This window comes from Ceratotherium simum, chromosome 2 (assembly GCF_057802395.1).
Source record: "Ceratotherium simum simum isolate JZ-2026a chromosome 2, ASM5780239v1, whole genome shotgun sequence".
NCBI classification, from domain to species: domain Eukaryota; kingdom Metazoa; phylum Chordata; class Mammalia; order Perissodactyla; family Rhinocerotidae; genus Ceratotherium; species Ceratotherium simum.
In genome coordinates, this window is record NC_141901.1 from 28,699,309 (window position 1) to 28,722,317 (window position 23,009).

At 40.7% G+C, this 23,009-nt stretch overlaps 2 protein-coding genes and 1 pseudogene across 3 annotated transcripts in view; 1 reads left to right on the forward strand and 2 right to left on the reverse strand.

Annotated features, from left to right (window-relative positions):
• Positions 1-17,959, reverse strand: part of LOC147917784 (membrane cofactor protein-like) — a 35,482-nt gene extending 17,523 nt beyond the window's left edge. Inside the window, exons 1-3 of one of the 2 annotated variants that reach the window (XM_087439794.1) lie at positions 17,723-17,959; positions 5,801-5,989; positions 5,370-5,472 (exon numbers count right to left, since the gene is read on the reverse strand). In XM_087439794.1, coding sequence (XP_087295920.1) covers positions 5,370-5,472; positions 5,801-5,989; positions 17,723-17,843 — 413 coding nt within the window. In that variant the 5' untranslated portion in view covers positions 17,844-17,959. The remainder of the gene's footprint in view (positions 1-5,369; positions 5,473-5,800; positions 5,990-17,722) is intronic. The other variant, XM_087439788.1, reaches the window with a different exon arrangement.
• Positions 319-735, forward strand: LOC147917785 (ubiquitin-ribosomal protein eL40 fusion protein pseudogene; annotated as a pseudogene).
• LOC147917786 (NBPF family member NBPF6-like) overlaps positions 17,914-23,009 on the reverse strand; it is a 75,110-nt gene continuing 70,014 nt past the window's right edge. The window contains exon 13 of the mRNA XM_087436579.1: positions 17,914-18,353. Coding sequence (XP_087292705.1) covers positions 17,914-18,353 — 440 coding nt within the window. The remainder of the gene's footprint in view (positions 18,354-23,009) is intronic.

The following is a 23,009-nucleotide window of genomic DNA, read 5'->3' on the forward strand; positions in this document are numbered from 1 at the left end:
ATAAAAAAATAAAACCAAGAAACAATACAACATCAAGCCTTAGGAAAGGGGGATAATCTCTCTAGAGTACCGCATTATTAGATTCAAATGTCCAGTTCAATGAAAAATCAAAAGGTATACAAAGGAACAGTAAGTATGGCCCACTGAAAGGAAAAATAAATCAACAGAAATGGCCCCTGAAGAAGACCTCATGGTAGATTTGCTAAACAAAGACTTTAAAATAACTGTCTTACACAGGTGTTCTTGGCCACAAATCAGTCGTTTCCACTACTGCCACGCTCTTTTTCTACAGTGAGGGGCTGAGCGGCAGACACAGAGATGTAGATCTTTATGAAGACCCTGATGGGCAAGACCATCTCTCTTGAGGTCGACTCCAGTTACACTACTGAGAATGTCAAAACCAAAATCCAAGACAATAAGGGCTTCCTACCCCCCAACAGTGTCTGATTTTTGCAGGCAAACAGCTGGAGGATAGTTGCACTCTCACAGGGTACAATATTCAGAAAGAGTGCACTGCGTACTTGGTGCCAGCTCACCCAGAAATACTACTGCTACAGGATGATCTGCAAGTATTACGCTCGCCTATACCCCTGAGCTGTCAACTGTTGCAAGAAGTATGGCCACGCCAACAACCTGTGCCACAGAAAGAAGGTCAAATACGGGCTCTCCACTGGCTCCTCCTTTGCCTGCAGGGTGGCCTCCTGTGTGAGCCCCAAGGACCTGGGGCCTCAATAAAATTTGAAAGAAGAGAGAAAACACTATCTTAAAGATGCTCAAAGAAACAACAGAAGAACTGCAGAAAGTCAAGAAAACAATGTGGGAACACAATGGAAATATCCATTAGGAGATAGAAAACATACAGGAAACCAAAAGTAAATTCTGGAGTTGGAAAGTACAATTACTGCAATGAAAAATTCACTACAGGAATTAAATGCAGATTTGAGCAGGCAGAAGGAAGAATCATTGAACCTGAAGATAGGAGAACGGAAATTACTGAGCCTGAGGAACAGAAAGAAGATTGAAGAAAAGTGAAGGGAGCCTAAGTGATGCGCAAACACCAACAAGCAGATCAACATCAACACTGTGGGACTCGAAGAAGAAAATAGAAAGAAAGGGGCAAAGAGAATAGCTGAAGAAATAATGGCTGAAAACTTACCAAGTTTGATGAAACACATGAATATAAATATCCAAAAGGCTCAACAAACTCAAAGTAAGATGAACTCAAAGAGACCCACACTAGGGCACATAATAACCAGACTTTTAGAAGCCAAAGACAAAGAGAGAATCTTGAAAGCTGCAAGAGAAAACTGAATCCTCATGTCCAAGGGATTTTGAACAAGATTATCAGAACACTTCTCATGAGAAACTCAGAAGCCGTAAGACAGTTGGCCAATAGACTCAAAGTGCTAAAAAGAAAGTGTCACCCAAAAATCCTCTATCCAGCAAAACTGTGTCTCAAAAGTGAAGGAGAAACTCAGGCATTCCCAGATAAACAAAAGCACATGGAGCGTGACTACTAGACCTCCCCTGCAAGAAATGCTCAAGGGAGTCCTGCAAGGTGAAATGAAAGGACTCTACAGTAACTCAACGCCATTTGGATAAATAAAGCTCTCCCTAATGGTAAATATATGGGCAATTATGAAAGCTAGTATTACTGTGACAATGGTTGGTAACTGCAATTTTTGTTTTCTATCTGATTTAAGAGACTAATCTTTCTAAGTAAATAAAGTAATTATTAGTGTAGAAGCTAGTATTAAAATTATATGGGTAGAGGCTAGTATGACATGAAAATCCAAAAGGGGTGGGGATGGATCTGTTGAAGAGCAGTTTTTATAATTTATTGAAGTTACGTTGGTATAAATTCAAATTGGAGTGTTATAACTACAGGATGTTAAATGGAATCCTCCTGGTAACCACAAAGAAAATAGACAAAGAATATACACAAAAAGAGATCAGCAAAGAATTTAACCATTTCACTACAAAAATCAACTAAACACGGCCGGCCCAATGGCTTAGCGGTTAAGTCTGTGTGCTCTGCTACTGGCAGCCCGGGGTCGGATCCCAGGCGAGCACCGACGCACTGCTTCTCCGGCCATGCTCGGTCCACGTCCCCCATACAGCAACTAGAAGGATGTGCAGCTATGACATGCAACTATCTACTGGGACTTTGGGGAAAAAAAGGAGGAGGATTGGCAATAGATGTTAGCTCAGAGCCAGTCTTCCTCAGCAAAAAGAGGAGGATTAGCATGGATGTTAGCTCAGGGCTGATCTTCCTCACAAAAAAAAAAATTATCAACTAAACACAAAAGAAAACAGCATTACAGGAAATGAGGAACAAAAAAAGCCAGAAGGCATATTGAAATGAAACAGCACAATGACAGAAGTATGTCCCTCCTTTCAGTAATTACATTAAATGTGAATGGATTAAACTCTCCAATCAAAGACAGAGCTTGGCAGAATGGATAAAAGCACATGATGCAACTATACGCAGTCAACAAGAGATCACTTGAGATCCAAAGATGTAAATATGTTGTAAGTGAAAGGATGGAAACAGTTATTCCACAGAAATAGTAACCAAGAGAAAGCAAAGGTGGCTATACTAATATCAGACAAAATAGACTTCAAACAAAAAAGGTTACAAGAGACAAAGAAGGACATTATATATTAACAAGGGTTCAATACTGCAAGAAGATATAACAATTATAAACAGTTCTGAACCTAATGACAGCCTATCAAAAAATATGAAGCAAAAACTGACAGAATTGAAGGGGAAAACACACATTTCTATGTAATAGGCATTTCTATGATAATAGTTGGAGACTTCAATACCCCATTCACAATAATGAATAGAACAACTACACAGAAGATAAGAAAGGAAATAGAGGACTTGAACAACACAATAAACCAACTAGATGTCACAGACATATACAGAGCAGTCTACCCAACAGAAGAATATACAGTCATCTCAAGTGCACATGGGACATTTTCCAAGATAGACCATATATGATAGGCCAAAAATGAATAAAACAAATTAATGTTATTAATAATACAATTAATTATATGATAAATAACATAATTATGTACGCAACAAATTAATATAAATTAATTCACAGATTTAAAAAGACAGTTATTGTACAACATATCTTTTATAAGCACAATGGAGGAAGTCAGAAACAAATATCAAACAGAAAACTGGAAAATTCACAGAATTGTGAAAACTAAACAACATGCTTTTAAACAACCACTGAGTTGAAAAAAAAAGAAGAAATCACAGGGGAAATTAGAAAATACTTTGAGATAAATGAAAATGAAAACATAACATACCAAAACTTATGGCATACAGCAAAAGCAGTGCCAAGGGAGAAATGTATAGCTAAAAATGGTTACATTAAAAAAATTGACAGATTTGAAATCAGCAACCTAACTCTACAACTTAAGGAACTAGAAAAAGAAGAACAAATCCAAAGCTAGCAAAAGGAAGTATATAATAAAGATTATAGCTGATATAAACAAAATGGAGAAGAAAAAAGCAACAGAGGAAATCAATGAAACCAAAAGTTGGTTCATCAAAAACATCAAAAACATTGACAAGCTTGTACCTAGATGGACTAAGAAAAAAGAGAAAATTCAAATTACTGAAATCAGAAATTAAGCAGGGACATTACTACTGATTCTACAGACATAAAAAAATATTATAAGAGAGCACTATGAAAAATTTTATGCCAACAAATTAGATAACCTAGATAAAATGGACAAATTCCTAAAAACACAAAACCTACCAAGACTAAATCACGAAAAAATAGATAATCTGAATAGACCCATAACGAGTAAGGAGATTGAATGTAATGTAATCAAAAATCTCCAAAAAAAGAAAAGCCCCGGACCTCATGGTTACACAGGTGAATTCTACCAAACATTTCCAGAAAAACTAATACAAATCCTTATTGAATTTTTCCAAAAATTTGAAGAGGAGGAAACTCTTCCAAACTCATGCTATGAGACCAGCATTACCGTGATACCAAAGCCAGACAAAGACACTACAAGAAAAGAAACCTACAGACCAATATCCCTAATGAACACTCATGTAAAAATCCTCAACAAAATCCTAACAAACAACTTTGCAGCACATTAAAAGGATTATACACCATGACCAAATTGGAGTTATTCCTGGAATGCAAAGATGGTTCAACATATGAATCAGTCAACGAAATATGCCACATCAACAGAATTGAGGGAAAAAAAACATATGATCATCCCAATTGCTGCAAAAAAAGCATGTGACAAAATTCAATATGTTTTCATGATAAAAATACTCAACAAATGAGGAACAGAAGTAAACCACCTCAAGATAATAAATGCCATACATGAAAAATCCACAGCAAACATCATATTCAACGGTGAAAAGCTGAAAGCTTCTCCTCTAAGATCAGGAACAAGGCAAGGATGCCTGCTTTTACCATTTCTATTCAACATGGTTCTGGAAGTTCTAGACAGAGCAATTCGCAAAGAAAAAAAATAAAAGGCAACCAAATTGGAAAGGAAGCAATAAAATGATCATTGTTTGCAGATGATATGCTCTCATATGGTGAAAACTCTAAAGATTACAGGCACACACAAACACAAAAAAATTAGAACTAATCAATCAATTCAGCAAAGTAGCAGGATACAAAGTTGATCAAAAAAAATCAGTTGCATTTCTATAGTGTATTACATTTACCCTCTAAATGCACATTTTTCATAAATGCCCAGTATTCCCAATACATACTATTAAAAGACCCTCATAGAACAAAGGTTATAAATAAGTATTAAAAGAGCCCCATAGAACAAAGGTTATAATTAGGTGCTCAGTACCTCTTTTTGAGATGCTCTACTCCTTTGCAGCAGTCTCAAAGATAAGGTTTGCCAACTTAGAAATCTTGATGAACATTATGGTCCAGGCTAACCAGGTCTATTTTGGTCTGCTGACACCTTCCACAGCTATCGTGATATAAGAATATCTTTGGATGGCAATGCTACTTGCCATTTCCATAAACCCCACTTCAACTCTGACAGTTGGCCATTTTAAATAGGGTGCACTTTGATGTCAAGGATAAAGTCATCATAGTTACTACATTTTTAATGCTTGTGACAGGCTTATTATTACATACAGTATTATACAATTTTGCTTTCCTTCAATTTAAATTTCTTTCTATTAATTACACATCTTTTCAGTCTCCATAAAATGCCCAAGAGTTGTCTCGCTACAAGTAGAACTTGTCACATAGTAAGCAAAATGAAATCAACTTTATGGGAATGCTTAAGAAGAGAAGCGAAACAAAAATGGAATTTATAACATTTACCTTATTTCCTCTAAGGAGCAACTTACTTACCCCTCATTACAAGCATAGTGAATCTGTGAACCAAACTCCAAAGTTCCATTTACATATTCTACTTTGCCATTTATGGGTTCTCCTGGCTGTGGACATGATTTTCCTAAAAGGTAATTTTCAAATTCATTCTTTTATGTGAATTTTAAAACAGATTTGAATCCAAATCAAAACTCTTCTTTTGAACTCATGGGACTATTATTTATTTTCTTTAACTATTCTAAGGCCAAACTTAAGATTCAGATCTACCTAGGTAACCAACTGCCAAGCAAAAGATTCTCTGAAGATTTTTCAAAGCCTGAAAATATACATTGCTCTCTAAAACCTAAATTCACATGAGAAAACCATCATTGCAGTAGGGGAATATGCACCCTAAAATGTGTGACTATCTCTAAAGCGATAAAAAAAATACAAAATAAGTTTTGTTTGCTTACTTGTACAAGCCTCCCAGAGAGGTTTCCATGTGTTATCAGACTGACAGACAGTAGAGGTAGGAGGAGGACGTCTCTTGAGCACGTATCCTGGACGGCACTCATATTCTATTGTGTCCCCAGGCCTAAAAGAGGATTGAGCGACACCCTTCAGCTTCATAGAATTGAATCTTGGTGGATCACCACAGGCATCTAGAAAGAAGAGGATAAGAACATAAAAATAAAGCATTTTACCTCTTTCACCAGCCTGGCAGCAGGTAGGTAGTACAGAATAAATGGAAAAGTACTCGTCAAGACGTTACATGACTGGCCCATGCTTTTACCCAAATGGTGACACTTATGGATGATGTCTCTCGCTTTATTTTAAATAACATTCTATCAGCTTTTGGTTTGTTGGGGAATAAGGTGACTTTTCATTCAACAGTAAATTGAAGAGACAATTTCAATGGTTTTAGTTGGAAAATATATAGGTATGCATCCTTCTCCACTTTTTCTAAATTCATTCCAAAAGTCACCTCTCCTCTAAGTCTTCTATAGTATGTAACACTCTGCTGGGATTACACTTCCATAGTTGGAAACAGAAACTCATGACCACCTGTCACTTCGGGCTCAGTCTCCTCTCACAAGGCAAGTTCCTAGAGGTCAGGGACCACATGCGTTCTTTTTCTACTACACCCCGTACCCAGTGGGTGCTCATGAAATGCTACGGTAAGAGGCGAAGATGAAATGAGCATCGTGGATTTCATGAATCAAAATAAATATGGACTGCAGAACTTCCAAATAGAAGACATGATTTCATAATAGTGAAATGAGCGTTTTATAAATGAATAGATGCCATTTAAATATCACAAATGAACTACTTTGAATAGCCTTACATGAAAAAGTTTTGCTTTCTTGGACATTATTTTACATAATTTAATCTTCCTTTGCTGATCTATGGAGCGTGCATTCCCTCAAAAGCTCCCTGAGGTAGCTGTTTGAGCTGTTTATCCAATATATCCCTACAGTAAAGCTACTATATTGCTAGGCTTTTAGATAAATTTTTTACTTCTGGAATTTTTTTTTGGAGGGAGGGATTTTTTCTCCTTAGAATAATGTCATTTCTACTTCAGTAATTCCTCACACTGCAACTAGAATAATATTGATGTGATACAGTGACCAAGCCTCTTCCAAGTCACATGCCTGTCAATGGCTCCCCACTGCCCTCAAGATAATGTCTAAGCCTCCCTAACACGGCTAACAGACTCTTAAAACCTGTCACTATCAGGACGCTGCTCACTCTTGCACACTATCCTCAAGCCATATTCCATTCCATGTCAAGCCTCTCAAGTTACTTAAATGACATTAGCACTCTCGGCCTCCATGCACCATTTTACTCCAGCTTTGACCAGAGACCCTGCCACTCCTCCCACCCACTCATCCTTCAGTTTCATCCTAGATGCTACTTCTTCCTCAAACCTCTTGACATCTCTCAATCAAAACACTGGGCTAAGTGTCCTCATGCTGCCCCAATTTACTTCTTTCATAGCATTTTGCATACTGTAATTCTTTATTGTTGATAATCCTTGCGAGACTGTCACCTTCTTGAGGACCATGTCTCACTCATCACTGCATTTCTAGGACCTCGGGCCAGAGCTGACTGAGCACGGGTATCAGTTCTATACACTCTAAGGTCCAAAGTCAATTCTTTACCGCTCAGCCAACCTGTTCCAGAGGTATTCGCAAACCATGACTTTTTTCTTTGCTGTTTTTATGCCTGTCTTCAATTTTATTTCATTGGTTTAGTTATAGAGAAATCCCTTTATCTGAGTTTTAAATTTCTTTCATGTCAAAATATTTATGTTTTATTATTTCACTATGAACACATTTTTCATTACTGCTATTATATGAAATGGTATTTTAACATTATCAAAGGTTAACACCAAATATTGTGGGTTATATTTTTGCCTAAAGTATGGTAATGCAAGATTCCAGTAGTTGGTTCTTACAACAATAGTGATGATAGTAATTACTTTAGAAATAGCAAATTTAAGCACTACTTGTGCCAACCATATTTTATGTGCTTTTAAACTAACTTAATCTTCATAATCATCCTATGAGTTGAGATTACTCTTCCATAATAGTTCCACAGGTACTATTTCCCTCTCCTTAATATGAGCAAACTGAGGCACAGTAAGGTGAAGTAACTTGCACAAGAAACATTCCCAGTAGGTAGTAGAGCCAGGAGTCAAGCCAGGCAGCCTGGTTCCACTACCAACACTGCTTCCCGTCCCGGTATCTCATCTGAACACTGGCATGCTTACACCAATACACTCTGTCTGCAAGTTAGTCCTCAAGAAATGGTCTTCTACTGAGCCTGGGAAATTAAAGCAACTCTAGTGTAGATCTGCATTGTGCTAAGTCAAAGAGAAGGGCTCAAGGAGCCCTAAAAGGTCAGGTAATAACATCGTGTCTGAATTTTATGATGGTGATTGTTCATTCCTGTCTATCCTGCTGCTTTTCACAATTATTCACTCTGTGATCTAGTCCTCTCCTTTCTCTCGTCTGCTTTGCCCTACTGCAGCCGCACTGGGTAGCTTGGCAGTCCATGAATCCCCGGGCCTTGTCACATCTCTGAGTCTTTGCACACACTGCTCCCTCTGCTCAGGACACCCTTCCTCCCTGCTCAGCAGCAACTCCTGCTCAACTCTCATCTTCCAGACAAGAAGATAATCATCTTAAAGCTTTATGCACTGGAGAGAGCTGGCCACATGTTTTCTTTTGTTGCCTATCTCCCAGGATTCTGGTAACCTAGCAATTGACCAGATAAGGACTGCTCTCTGCACTGGAACATGCAGAGGAAGGAAACTAAGTAACTACTGTGTTATCACTTGTTGATCTTGGCTTCTTTACTGGAAAGAAAGAAAAGACCTATAGTAGACGGAAGAGACCCCCCCCATAACAGGAGATTGTGGGTTTTGTCAACAAAGCAGACTCTTTCTGGAGGAATGAGACTGCTCCCAAAATTTGACAAATGTTCCCTTCTGCGACCTCATAACATTTGGCAAGTACCTCTGAGATGACAAGCCTCCCAGGCACAACAGTGTCTCCTTACAAAATCTTCTCCTCATGAGCTGCTTCAAAAGTGAAATGTTTAGGGGCCAAACCCGTAGCATAGTGGTTACGTTCACGTGCTTTGCTTCGGTGGCCCAGGGTCTAGGGGTTCGGATCCCAGGAGTGGACCTACACACCACTCGTCAACCCATGCTGTGGTGGCAACCCACATACAAAATAGAGGAAGACTGGCACAGATGTTAGCTCAGGGACAATCTTCTTCAAGCAAAAAGAGGAAGATTGGCAACAGATGTTAGCTCAGAGCCAATCTTCCTAACCAAAAAAAAAAAAAAAAAGAAAAGAAAAAAAAACGTGAACTGTTTATTTCATCCACATTCTTCCCTGCCCAGCATAGCGAATTCTCACTTTTACTCCTCTAAGTTTCATACCACTCCTAATTTTACCTTTCACCCTTAACCTTAACTTTGTTTTTCCTCCTCTTCATTTCTAGTTTTGTTACCTTCCATGATGCATCCTATTCATTTCAGTTATCTATTTTAAGTAAGTTTCAAAGTCTCCCTCAACTTCTAGATTTAAGCCTATTCTAAAAATTATCCTTCTTTTACAATTCCTTTTGTTTTCTTTTTTTTTTAATTTTTTTTATTGATATTTTAATAGTTTTTAAGATTGTGACATTTTGGGTTGTACATTTTTGTTTGTCCATCATCATATATACGTCTCCCTTCACTCCTTGTGCCCACCCCCACCCCCATTGCCCATGGTAACCACAATACAGTTTTCTCTGTCCATGTGTTGGTTTATGTTCCACATATGAGTAAGATCACACAGTGTTTGTCTTTCTCTTTCTGGCTTACTTCACTTAACATAATACCCTCCAGGCCCATCCATGCTGTTGCAAATTGGACGATTTTGTCTTTTTTATGGCTGAGTAGTAGTCCATTGTATATATATATACCACATTTTCTTGATCCAATCATCAGTGGAGGGACACACAGATTGCATCCACTTCTTGGCTATAGTGAATAATGCTGCAATGAACATAGGGGTGCATAAGCCTCTGTGGAGTGTTGATTTCAGGTTCGTTGGATAGATTCCCAGTAGTGGGATAGCTGGATCATAGGGCATCTCTATTTTTAATTCTGTGAGGAATCTCGATACTGTTATGCATAGAGGCTGCACCACTTTGCATTCCCACCAGCTGTCTATGAGGGTTCCTGTTTCTCCACATACTCTCCAACATTTGTTGTTTTTTGTCTTGGTGATTATAGCCATTCTAACGGGTGTGAGGTGATAGTGTTGTTTTGATTTGCATTTCCCTGATGATTAGTGATGTTGAACATCTTTTCATGTGCCTATTGGCCATCTGTATATCTTCTTTGGAGAAGTGTCTGTTCATTTTCTCTGCCCATTTTTTGATGGGGTTGTTTGATTTTTGGTGTTCAGTTGTGTGAGTTCTTTATGTATTAGGAGATCAACCCCTTATCAGATGTATGTTTTGCAAATATTCTCTCCCAGCTGGTGGGTTGTCTGTTCATCTTTATTCCGGTTTCGTTTGTCTTGTAGAAGCTCTTTAATATGATAAAGTCCAACTTGTTTATTTTTTCTTTAGTTTCCCTAGTCTGAGTAGGCATGTAGTCTGAAAAGATTCCTTTATGACCAATGTCAAATAGTGTGTTGCCTATATTTTCTTCTATGAGTTTTATAGTTTCAGGTCTCATCTTCAGGTCTTTGATCCATTTTAAGTTAATTTTTGTGAATGGCGATAGCAGATGGTCTACTTTCATTCTTTTGCATGTGGCTGTCCAGTTTTCCCAACATCATTTATTGAAGAGACTTTCCTTTCTCCATTGTATATCCTTAGCTCCTTTGTCAAAAATTAGCTGTCCGTATATGTGTGGTTTTATTTCTGGGCTTTCAATTCTGTTCCATTGATCTGTGTGTCTGTTTTTGTACCAGTAACATGTTGTTTTGATTACTATTGCTTTGCAGTATGTTTTGAAGTCAGGGATTGTGATGCCTCCTGCTTTGTTCTTTTTTCTTAGGATTGCTTTAGCTATTCAGGGTCTTTTGTTGGCCCATATGACTTTTAGTATCCATTTTCTATTTCTGTGAAGAATGTCCTTGGGATTCTGATTGGGATTGCATTGAATTTGTAGATTTCTTTAGGTAATATAGACATTTTAACTATGTTTATTCTTCCAATTCATGTGCATGGATGTCCTTCCATTTCTTTATGTCATCATCAATTTCTTTCAATAATGTCTTGTAGTTTCCATTGTATAGGTCTTTCACCTCCTTGGTAAGATTTATTCCTAGATATTTTATTCTTTTTGATGCAATTGTAAATGGTATTATCTTGTTGAGATCTCTTTCTGTTAGTTCGTTATTAGCATACAGAAATGCAACTGATTTTTGTAAACTGATTTTGTACCCTGTGACTTTGCTGTAGTTGTTGATTATTTCTAATAGTTTTCCAACGGATTCTTTAGGGTTTTCTATATATAAAATCATGTCATCTGCAAATAGTGCAAGTTTCACTTCTTCGTTACCTATTTGGATTCCTTTTATTCCTTTTTCTTGCCTAATTCCTCTGGCCAAAACCTCCAGTACTATGGTGAATAGGAGTGGTGAGAGTGAGCACCCCTGCCTTGTTCCTGTTCTCAGAGGAACGGCTTTCAGTCTTTCCCTGTTGAGTATGATGTTGGCTGTGGGTTTGTCATAAACAGCCTTTATTATGTTGAGGTACTTTCCTTCTACTCCCATTTTGTTGACAGTTTTTATCATAAATGGATGTTGTATCTTGTCAAATGCTTTCCCTGCGTCTATTGAGATGACCATGTGGTTTTTATTCTTGGTTTTGTTGATGTGGTGTATCACGTTGATTGATTTGCGGATGTTGAACCATCCCCGCGTCCCTCGTATAAATCCCACTTGATCATGGTGTATGATCTTTTCAATGTATTGCTACATTCAGTTTGCCAATATTTTGTTGAGGATTTTTGCATCTATCTTCATCAGTGATATTGGCCTGTAATTTCCCTTCTTTGTATTGCCTTTGTCTGGCTTGGGTATCAGGGTGATGTTGGCCTTGTAGAATGATTTAGGAAGTGTTCCATCTTCCTCTATTTTTTGGAATAGTTTGAGAAGGATGGGTATTAAATCCTCTTTGAATATTTGGTAAAATTCACCAGAGAAGGCACCTGGCCCTGGAGTTTTATTTTTTGGGAGGTTTTTGATTACTATTTCAATCTCTTTACTTGTGGTTGGTCTATTCAGATTCTCCATTCCTTCTTGGTTCAGTTTTGGGAGGTTGCATGAGTCTAAAAATTTATCCATTTCATCTAGATGGTCCAATTTGTTGGCATATAATTTCTCATAGTATTCTCTTATAATCCTCTGTATTTCCGTGGTATCCATTGTAATTTCTCCTCTTTCATTTCTAATTTTATTTACTTGAGCCTTTTCTCTTTTTTTCTTAGTAAGCCTGGCTAAGGGTTTGTTGATTTTGTTTATCTTCTCAAGGAACCAACTCTTTGTTTCATTAATCCTTTCTACTCTTTTTTTGGTCTCAATTTCATTTATTTCTGCTCTGATTTTTATTATTTCTCTCCTTCTGCTGACTTTGGGCTTTGTTTGTTCTTCTTTTTCTAGTTCTATTAGGTGTAATTTAAGGTTGCTTATTTGGGCTTTTTCTTGTTTGTTAAGGTGGGCTTGTATCGCTATGAGTTTCCCGCTCAGGACCGCTTTTGCTGCATCCCATATGGTTTGGTATGGCATATTTTCATTGTCATTTGTTTCCAGATAGTTTTTGATTTCTCCTTTAATTTCATCAATGATCCATTGGTTGTTCAGTAGCATGTCTTTTAATCTCCACATTTTTGTCACTTTCCCAGTTTTTTTTTGCGGTTGATTTCCAGTTTCATAGCATTATGGTCTGAAAAGATGCTTGTTATGATTTCAATCTTCTTAAATTTATTGAGGCTTGCTTTGTTTCCCAACATATGGTCTATCCTTGAGAATGTTCCATGGGCACTCAAGAAGAATGTGTAGTCAGCTGTTTTTGGATGGAGCGCTCTGTATATGCCTACTAGGTCCAGCTCGTCCAGTTTTTCACTTAAGTTTACTATTTCTTTATTGACTTTTTGTCTGGGTGATCTATCCATTGATGTAAGTGGGTATTAAGATCCCCTTCTATTATTGTGTTGCTGTTAATGTCTCCTTTTAGGTTTGTTAATAGTTGCTTTACGTACATTCATACTCCTATGTTGGGTGCATATATATTTCTAAGTGATATGTCTTCTTGGTGGAGTGTCCTTTTCATCATTATATATTTCCCTTCTTTGTCTCTCTTAACCTGTTTTATCTTGAAGTCTACTTTGTCTGATATGAGTATGGCAACACCTGCTTTCTTTTGTTTGCCATTAGCTTGGAATATTGTCTTCCATCCTTTCACTCTGAGCCCGTGCTTGTCTTGAGAGCTGAGATGTGTGTCCTGGAGTCAGCATATTGTTGGGTCTTGCTTTTTAATCCATCCTGCCACTCTGTATCTTTTGATTAGAGAGTACAATCCATTTACATTTAGGGTAATTACTGATATATGAGGGCTTAATGTTGCTGTTTTGTCACTTATTTTCTGTTTCTTATGCATTTCCTTTGTTTCTTGTCCCATTTGTTTCAGATGGCCAGTTCAGTTTGGTTGTTCTGTCTTATGACTCTTCTAGTTTTCTTTGTTTATCATATGTGATTTTGTTTGGATTATTTGTTTACTGGTTACCTTGAGGTTTGTGTAAAAATCTTGTGTATGAGATAGTCCATCATCTGATGGCCTCCTATTTCCTTATACTAAGTCAATTAAACCACTTTCCTCTTCCCCTTCTAAGTCGTTCCTGTCATGCCTTATTCTATCTTGTGTTGTGGGTGTGTGTTTACAGTGAGGAGGTTAAATTTATTTTTGGTGAATTCCTTCCTTTGATCTTTGATTTTGGTATTTAAGTGGTTGCTAACCTATTCCGGTAAAGATCTCCTATTTTTCTGAATTTGTCTACCTATTTTTCTCCCTGCTCCAAGCTTTGTATTCCCTTTCTCTCCTTTTTTTCAGGCCTGAGGGCCTTCTTGAGTATTTCTTGTAGTGGGGGTCTCGTGGCCATGAACTCCCTTAGCTTTTATCTGGGAAAGTTACTATTTCTCCATCATATTTGAAGGATATTTTTGCTGGATAGAGTATTCTTGGCTGAAAGTTTTTGTCTTTCAGTATGTTGAATATATCATTCCAGTGTCTCCTAGCCTGTAAAGTGTCTGTTGAGAAATGCGCTGAGAGCCTGATGGGAGTTCCTTTGTACGTTATTTTTTGTTTTTGTCTAGCTGCCCTTAATATTGTTTCTTTGTCATTGACTTTGGCCAGCCTTACCACTACATGTCGTGGAGTGGGCCTTTGCCTGTTGACGTATTTAGGTGATCTGTTGGCTTTGCTTACTGGTATTTCCTGCTCCTTCCCAAGATTTGAGAAGTTCTCAGCTATTATTTCCTTGAATAGGCTCTCTGTTCTCTTTCCCTCTCTTCTCCCTCAGGAATACCTATAATCCTTATGTTACATTTCCTAATAGAGTCAGATATTTCTCCAAGACTTTTTTCATTTCTTTTTAGTCTTAGTTCTCTCTCCTCTTCCATCTGGAGCATATCTGTATTCCTGTTCTCTATAATGCTAATTCTTTCCTCCATATTGTCAGCTCTGTTCTTTAAAGATTTCAGATTCTCCTTTATCTCCTCCATTGTGTTCTTCATCTCCATCAGCACTGATTGGTTGTTCTTTATGATTTCAATCTCTTTTGTGAAGAAACTCCTAATCTCATTGAATTGTTTGTCTGTGTTGTCTCATATTTCGTTCAGATTTTTTATGATAGCTATTTTGAAATCTCTGTCGTTTAGGTCATGGATTTCTGTGGCATCAGGGTTGGTTTCTGGGTGCTTGTCATTTTCCTTCTGGTCTGGTGATTTCATGTACCTTTGCATTGTGGTTCTTGTATTGGCTTTGTTTTTCCTCATCCTGGAAATATCTGGTTGCAATTTCTACCCGCTGCCACTTTGTGGGGGTAAAGGGCTGTGTAATTTGAGCCCCCTGCGCTCTGCCCTGGCTGTTTGATGCGATCCGCCAGTCGTTTGGTCTGGCCTTGTCAGCTGAGCTGCAGGGTCCGGCTTGCGGGGAGGGGGGGATCTCTCTTTTGCCTATGGGGTCCCTGGCGTGGGGGGCTTCTCGCTCGCCCCTCGTTATCCGCTCTCCTGGGGTGCTCAGATGTTGATGGTACCCCGTAGCAGTTCTGAGTCTTCTGTGTAGGAGTTTCCCACCGGCTGAGAGAGCCCAAAGAGCTACTGTGTCCCTGCAGAGGGTTGCCCCTCCCCCCTCTCTGGGAGCCATGAGGACCAGGATCGCTGATCTGATGGGGAGGGAGAGGAGTTCTCCCTACCTCTCCTCACTTCCTCCGGGGGCCCAACAAGTTCCACTCTCAGATGTGCGGCAGTGTGAATCTTTCTGACCTTGCTTTTCACTGTCTAGGATTCCGTTGTTGGTCTGTGACTGTTCCTTTTGTTGTATCTTATCGGGGGAAGAGTTTATGGGAAAGCTCACTCTGCCATGACGCTGACGTCACCCCCTTTTGTTTTTGTTTTACTACCACTGTTCCACCACCCTCCCCCCTCCTACATAGAAATGAACTTGTTCATGATCTGTAACAAGCAAGTCTGCAATACTGTGAGCCCTGGAGAGTCTACTAACAGGGAAGACAGAGCCTCTCTGACCTCAGCTATCCCAGCCTTAGCTTTTTAGGTAACACAAAAAGGCCATCCTAAGCATGGTGCTTTAAAAGACTTTCCTCCCGGAGGCATGCTTGCCTGAGCTCTAAGCTCCTGCTGCATAGTATACTTAATTTTCTGGTATTTAATAGTAATGCAAGAGTGTTGATATGGAGGCAAAAAAATAAAAAAAAAATGGGCGTTTGCAACCACAAGTGTGACAAGACAGACAAGATCTCTGCGTTGTAATGGGGAGAAAACAGAGAAGATAGTTTTGGAAGGGCGACTACAAGTTAGGGGGGATTTAAGCTGGAGAGTGTGTGTGGGTCCATCTGAGACAGGGTGGTCAGAGAAGGTCCCTCTGAGGGGGTAGCATCTCAAATGAATTTGAAGAATAAGAAGGAGCCACTTATGCAAGAGGCAGGAGGACTATGTTCCAAGGCTGAGGGAATACAAGTGCAGAAGCCCCAAAGTGGCAGAGTCGGCCTGTCTGATGAGCAGAAAAGTCTTCCCCGCCTCCAGTCATTTGTTAAATGCTCTCAGAGACTCGTGATCCTTTCCTCTAGAGCACTTCTCTTGGGTTATAAGGTATTCATTAGTATTATGTTTTGATTACTGCCTGCCACTCCCAATAAATTTTAGCAAATATTTTTGATTACCTACTGGGATATAACAGCGAGCAACAGTCCCTGCTGATATTCGTGTGTGTGTGTGCAAACAGACAACTAAAGATCCTGAAAACAGGAATGGTTTCTTATTGCTCACCAGTGTATGCTCAGGACCAGCACAGGACCTGGCGCAGAGAAGGCAAATCTTTGTGGAATGAATGCTGCTAAGGTAAGAACGCAGCATACAAACTGTATGTGTAATAGGATCCTGAAAATAAGTTGGGCATAGAAGTACATGTGCACATGAAGACAGAGGAAATATACCCAAGTATTAAAAATGCTTGTCCTTTGACTAGGTTTTATACAATAAGCATGTCTTTTTTTTAGCACATATATTTTTAAAGTACTTATTTCCATTCAATGAAACAAGAAACAAAGTTAGTAGATGGGCCTTCAGCTATAGTTTTTGAGCTGTAGGGGAAAACCAGATTAACATTATTTATCGTTCATGTCTTAGAATAATCATTTCTCACTAGGTTTGACTACCAATGATTTTTAGGTTACTTCGGATATCCCCTCAAATATGATCCAAGCTAATGAAAAGAAGGGAACAATGCTAAAAAGCCATTCAGTAATAGAATTGGCTGTCTGTACTGGATGGGCACAGGAATATAACTACATGGCCAAAAAAACAAAAAAAAGCAACAGCCTGCAAACGGATATCAACACGATCTTGCACAACAAGGAGCCTGTGAACGTCAGGTACAAAAGCATGGCGCGCCCTTCCCAAACCCTCTAAAGCCCAGGCCCCCAGAGCCTGCTCTCACCCAAGCGCTACAGGCACACCATGCACTTCCCAGCCCCCTTACAAAGCGAGCAGTGAGCTTCCTTGCCCCACACTCGGCACCGCGGAGCTGGCAACGTCCTTAAAGCACACACCCGATAACACCCGCCGGGGCTTCCGCAGCCCAGCCCAGCGGGGCACAAACACCCCTCTCAACAAGACACCACCCTGCCCAGGGAACAAAGGCAAACCCTCCCCAAGGGCACAGCCCGAGTCCTAGCAACACCCCCGCGCACCCGGGCACTCAAGAGCAAGCTCTCACCGCAAGCAGCGGTCCGCGCGCCCATCCCGACTTGGCTCAGCGCGGCCACCGCCCTGCAAGCTTTGGCCAGGGACGCGGCTTGGCCCGGGTAAACGCCGGCCGCACCCACCACCCCGCCCCGCTCAGTGCCGACCACCAAGCACGCCTCCGCCTCCCGCACTACGCGGTCCTCACCCCCCCGGAGCCCCCCACAGCACCACCCGGGGGGAAGCCTGGCCACGGAGCGCCAACTCCGCACGGCCCGGCTCGACCCAGCCCCGCGCCTCCCACCCGACCCACCGAGCGAGGCTCCCCCGCCCTCGGCTCCGGTCCGCCCGCTCCCCGACCCGCTCCGTTCGCCGCCGGAGCGCACACCCTCTCCAGGCTCCTACCGGAGGACACGGGCAGCAGGAGCACTAGGGCCCCCAAAAGGACCCCAACGAAGCCCCAAGAAAGGAAGTGGCTCTCGGGGCGGCAGGGAGGCGCCGTGCGCGGCGCGCAAGACGCCGTCATTTTCAGGAGATCCGCGGGAGTCCTGAGAGACGGCGGAGCGGACCTTCTGCAGTCTGGTCACCGTAGGTAACTATCCCCAGACTCCCAGAGAGTTCAGCGCGGAACGGCGGGTGGGCGTGGCCTGTGCCGCGCCCGGGGCGGAAGTGACTCGACCTACCGGGGCCGGGGCTGTGGGCGGGCGGGGCGGATCTGGCGGCTGCGAGGCGGGGCGTCGGCGCGGGGACGGGACGTCAGGCCCGGAGGGGACGCGGCGTAACCCTGACTGGCATCTAACGGACTGGCGTTGGCGGGCGGCCCCGCCCCCTTCCGCGTGAGCCCGACTCTTCTCTGGCCGCACCCTCTGCAGACGTGGCCTGAAGCCCTGAGGAGGCTTGCGGGAAACGCTGGGGTCACAGCCGCGTTCAAGAACGGTTAACACCCCGCTCAGGAAGGGTGGAAAGGAAACAAGAGCGGCGGGGTCATCGTTGTCCCTTTCCCGGAACGCTGGATGGAAGGATAAAGCACATCGACCTGAAAATAGAAACCCGGGGCCCAGGAGCGGGTCACCGTGGGGCCAACACCCCTCAGGGCTTCAGTTTTGTCCCGGGTGCTCCATCTGTCAGGACTGCCTGGGCCCTTGGTCACTATTGGGCGTTAATCAGGCATAATTGGGGACAATACTTGAGAACTGTGGTTGAGCCTCTGCTCCTGAATCCCATCAAGGCCTGCTAGACTTCAAATCCACAAAGACTTGGCCTCTGCACTCACAGCCCCTAATGTAAATTACTCTCCCCCTGCTTGCTTGAAGGGATGCCAGGAAAGGTAAATTATTAAAGAACACTGGGCCCTTAGGTACTGCGCCTCAACTCAATGGGATGGGCCCTTGCCCTTCAGCAACTAAATGTTTATGAAGAGGAAATATACATGTATGAAAAAGGTAAGGACGAGAGTATATTAAGTGCCAAATTCCTGGAAGCAATGAATGCCATTATTGTTGGCTTGGGTAGGAGTTGGTAAGAGGGAGAAGTTTTCTGGTGAAACAGTCTCTTAGTGCTGGAAAATTAAGAATGAGCAAGATTTATTTGTAGAGTTGTGGGTAAACCTGTATGACTACAAAAGTGAAAAAAAAAAAGGTAACGTGACTGGTATTAAAAGAGCAAACAAAAGGAGCTGACGTTTTCTTCCTATTAGTTGGCAAAGAATAAAAATGTCAACTAATGTGAGTAAAACTTGGGGGCCTGGCCCCCTCAGACTTGGGATTTTTAACATAACTCTTCCATATATTAAAAGTTTTAAAAGCGACATGATTTTTAAACCACCAGTTTCATTTAGAGTTTATCCCAAAGAAGTCATCAGAGCTGTGATCAAAGATGTATAATTCAGGAAAAAATATAAACTCTTCAGTGTCTAGCAAAAATATAAGGTATTTTTTTGGGGTGTGTGAGGAGGATTAGCCCTGAGCTAACATCTGATGCCAATCTTCCTCTTTTTGCTGAGGAAGATTGGCCCTGGGTTAACATCCGTGCCCATCTTCCTCTACTTTATATGGGACGCCACCACAGTGTGGCTTGGCAAGTGGTGGTGCATCATTCCACACCTGGGATCTAAACCTTCCAACCCTGGGCCACTGAAGCAGAGCACAGGAACTTAACAGTGACACCACCAGGCCAGCCCCAGGAATTTGGATAGGTGGCTTTATGGGATGAAATTCTGTTCAGCAAGCAGTGTAAAAAAAAATCAATGTGAGAAACTATGCTATATTAGTAAGCGGGAAAAGCAGACTCGAAATCAGAGTGTGCCTTTTGGCATTCCTTTTATTAAAAGTAGTATATTAATACACACAAAAAGAGAGTAGTTGTAAATATACCCAAATTAACTAATAGTTGATAGGATTATGGGTATTTTATTTTCTTTGTGCTCTTCAGTTTTCTATATTGATGCTATGTTACATTTGGAATCAGGTAAAGAAAATAAATTTGGGGGCCAGCCCAATGGCATAGTCATTAGGTTCAGCACACTCTGCTTCGGTGGCCCAGGGTTTGTGGGATCAGATCCTGAGTGTGGACCTTCATCTCTCATCAAAGCCATGCTGTGGCAGCGACCCACATACAAAAAATAGAGGAAGATTGGCACGGATGTTAGCTCAGGGCCAATCTTCCTCAAGCAAAAAGAGGCGGATTGGCAACAGGTGGTAGCTCAGGGCCAATCTTCGTCACCAAAAAAATAAAAAATTAAAAAATCTAACCTGTATATCAACTGCTATTTTGTTCATAGAATAGGGAGGATAGAACCTATATTGCACAGTGTTAAGGTATGTGAGGATGGTGAGGAAATGGAAGCTCTCTGTATAAACCTCAAGTGCATCTTCTGGAATTATAAAACTTTATCTATATGTAAACAATTCTATACCTGAGATGTACTAAAGACTTTCTGGGTTCAAAAAACCATGCAATTTCCTCTTCCTCCCAGACCAATGCAGTGTTTGAATTCTCAGTAGAGCATATAGACACCAACTGTGGATATGAGGTATAAAATAAACACCTCTTAGTATCTTGGATTATACAATCCAGACACTCCATGATAACACTTAATTGAAGGAGGTATAATTAAGGAGACAGCAAATAGGAAACTCAATGAGGGGGAATGATAATTTCTGTTGATTCTTACAGTTGTAAAAGAGTGATAAAACAGAAAATTTCTGGGGCTCAGTGTTGGCACTTATTTGTGAAAACAGAGAATCTATTTATTGTTCTCTGCTGCCAGCGATCCATAATGTTGTATGTCAATTATATCCCAATAAAGCTGAAAAAAACTTCTTCATCTGTTTCTAGACTGGAAGTTTTTCTTTTCTCATGAGAAAATTTACAAAATGGAAAAATTTGGCTCGTGTTTGATTTCCTGGTTACAGGTGCTAGATTAGATTCAAGGATTGGAGTTTTACTGGAGCTTTCATCAGTGAAATTTGTATACCTGTGGTTCGTCAAGCCATTCTGAATATAATTGAAGACTTTCGCATTGATTTCTTTAACTTATTTTGATTTGACCCAACAGAGGCTCCATTTGAAATGTTCTGAACCTTGTTCCTTATTTTTCTGGACAAGCTCCATGAGGCAGACATAGAGTTTTCTTGCTGTATCTGCAGTTCAGAGACTGTTGTAGGCCTGTAGTAGGTGCATATTAAATACCTATTGTTAAAAAGAAAACCACAGGCCCAAAATGGCGTCACTTGTGCCAAAAGCCCATGATACCAAACCTAGATTTAATACCTGATCTCACTGCAGTTTCACCCTCTCCCAGAAATGTCATCTTAATCTACCAGTCTGGAATTTTCTGGTCAAGTACCAGTAAAGTAATCTGTCAAGTAGGCCCTCTCCACCCCTCAGAGGAAGAAGAGACAATCTGCGTAATAAAACCCTTGCCAGTTCCCTTCCCCCCCAGAAGAAAATGTCCTGGCCAAAAATAACCGTTTCGTTTCTTTTGCCAGTAGCTCCTTTGCCCCACCCTTCTTCCTATAAAAACTTTCCATTTTGTACAACTCTTCAGAGCACGCTTCTACTTTCTGGATGGAATGCTGCTCCATTCATGAATTGTTTCATAAAGCCAATTAGATCTTCACATTTACTCAGTGGAATTTTGGTTTTTAACACTATGTAGTAAATCCTGAATGAAATAAATGGATGTTGCTGTCAAGTGCATTTAACGTGTCTCTGCCAATTCTCCCCTAGCATGGATTTACCAAATGCTGGGAAAGTTCTGAGAGATTTTGATTTTAGTACTTTTAGACACTAGGAACAAAATGGGATTTGTCTCTGAAAGGAATGAGCTACAACTGTCTGCACAGAAAGCTCTCCTAAAGCAGGCATTGTAAGCTGACCTATGAAGTGGAGCTACTGTCTCTCCCTTAGCCTTGAGATCATTTTAGTGACTGAGTTCAGAGGGAGAGTGTTGACCATGAACTTCCTAAGGTCCTGACAGGGATGGAACTCAAGAGTCAAGGCTTTGAGTGAAGTAGGGGAGTAAATACTAGGGGTTCAGCCAACTCCCCCTCAAGATTTTGTCAAACTGCCAAAGAGAGAATGAGGAGAGAAGAGAATACACATGTTTGTAGACCCGGTTTTGAGCTGTGTGGTAGATCTCCCTAGACTTTATGAATGGCAGGAGGGTGAGGTAGGTGTATGGGGATGTCATTCAACGGAGGCCAACTTCTTTCACATAAAACTTAATGTTAGGTGACTCTTTGCCTCCTCAATTAGTATATGTACATTATGCTTTTCAGAGGTGGGGGTTGCAGCATGAATGGGCCTGTGAATGCTCTCAGAAAAGGCTTTCCACTGTCACGGTGAATTACACATTAGGTATTTGTGAAAACCTGAAAGAGAATGGCTAAACAGAGGATAGTTAAGCCACTTTTTGATGTTGGCCCTGGGAGCCCTGCCATCTCTATTTATACCTGGTAAGCCGCTGACAGCCAATGGACCTTCATATTTAGCTGTTCCCAGTCAGTGCATTACTGTGGTGTGCCACACCCTCAGCAAGGATTCTGAAACCAATCAAGTACAGAAAGGAGGGCATTTCTCAGAAGGAACGTATATTCATTTTATTTCCTCTTAGCTTTTGAAGGCTTTAAAAAGTAAATGTACTACAAACTATATTCCATAAGTAGATTTGCAAAGATAAAATCTTTTATTTCTTTCTCATTATAATTGGAGAGACAGAAAGTTTCATTTAAATGTCATAGACGTTAACTTACATTTCACCCTTAAGTCTACAAAAAGGCAAACAAAACAAAACAAAGTTAGAAAGTTAGCACTAGCAATAGCTTTGGAGACCAGTTGGTCCAGACCCTGCTTTTCAGATGAAAAATGTTAAGGCCCCAGGTTAATAGAATTGCTCAATAATGCAAGTTAAGTTAGGCAATATAGGATTTTACATATAGTTAGTACAAATAGTATTTCCCATAGGTAAGTAGTGTAATAGAAAAAAAAATCTCATGTATTTCTTGTAATTAAAAAAATCATGGGCATCAGATATTTGTTAATCATATTGATCAGTGACCTACTCAATTCTGGGAAAAAAATTTTTTTCTTGTGATGGAGAAATTTATTTCTAAGAAAGGCCAATTCCCAAGCATTTTGGGATTAAATAATCACAATTCAGGGAGCACAGATTCAGGTAGAAACCCAAAGT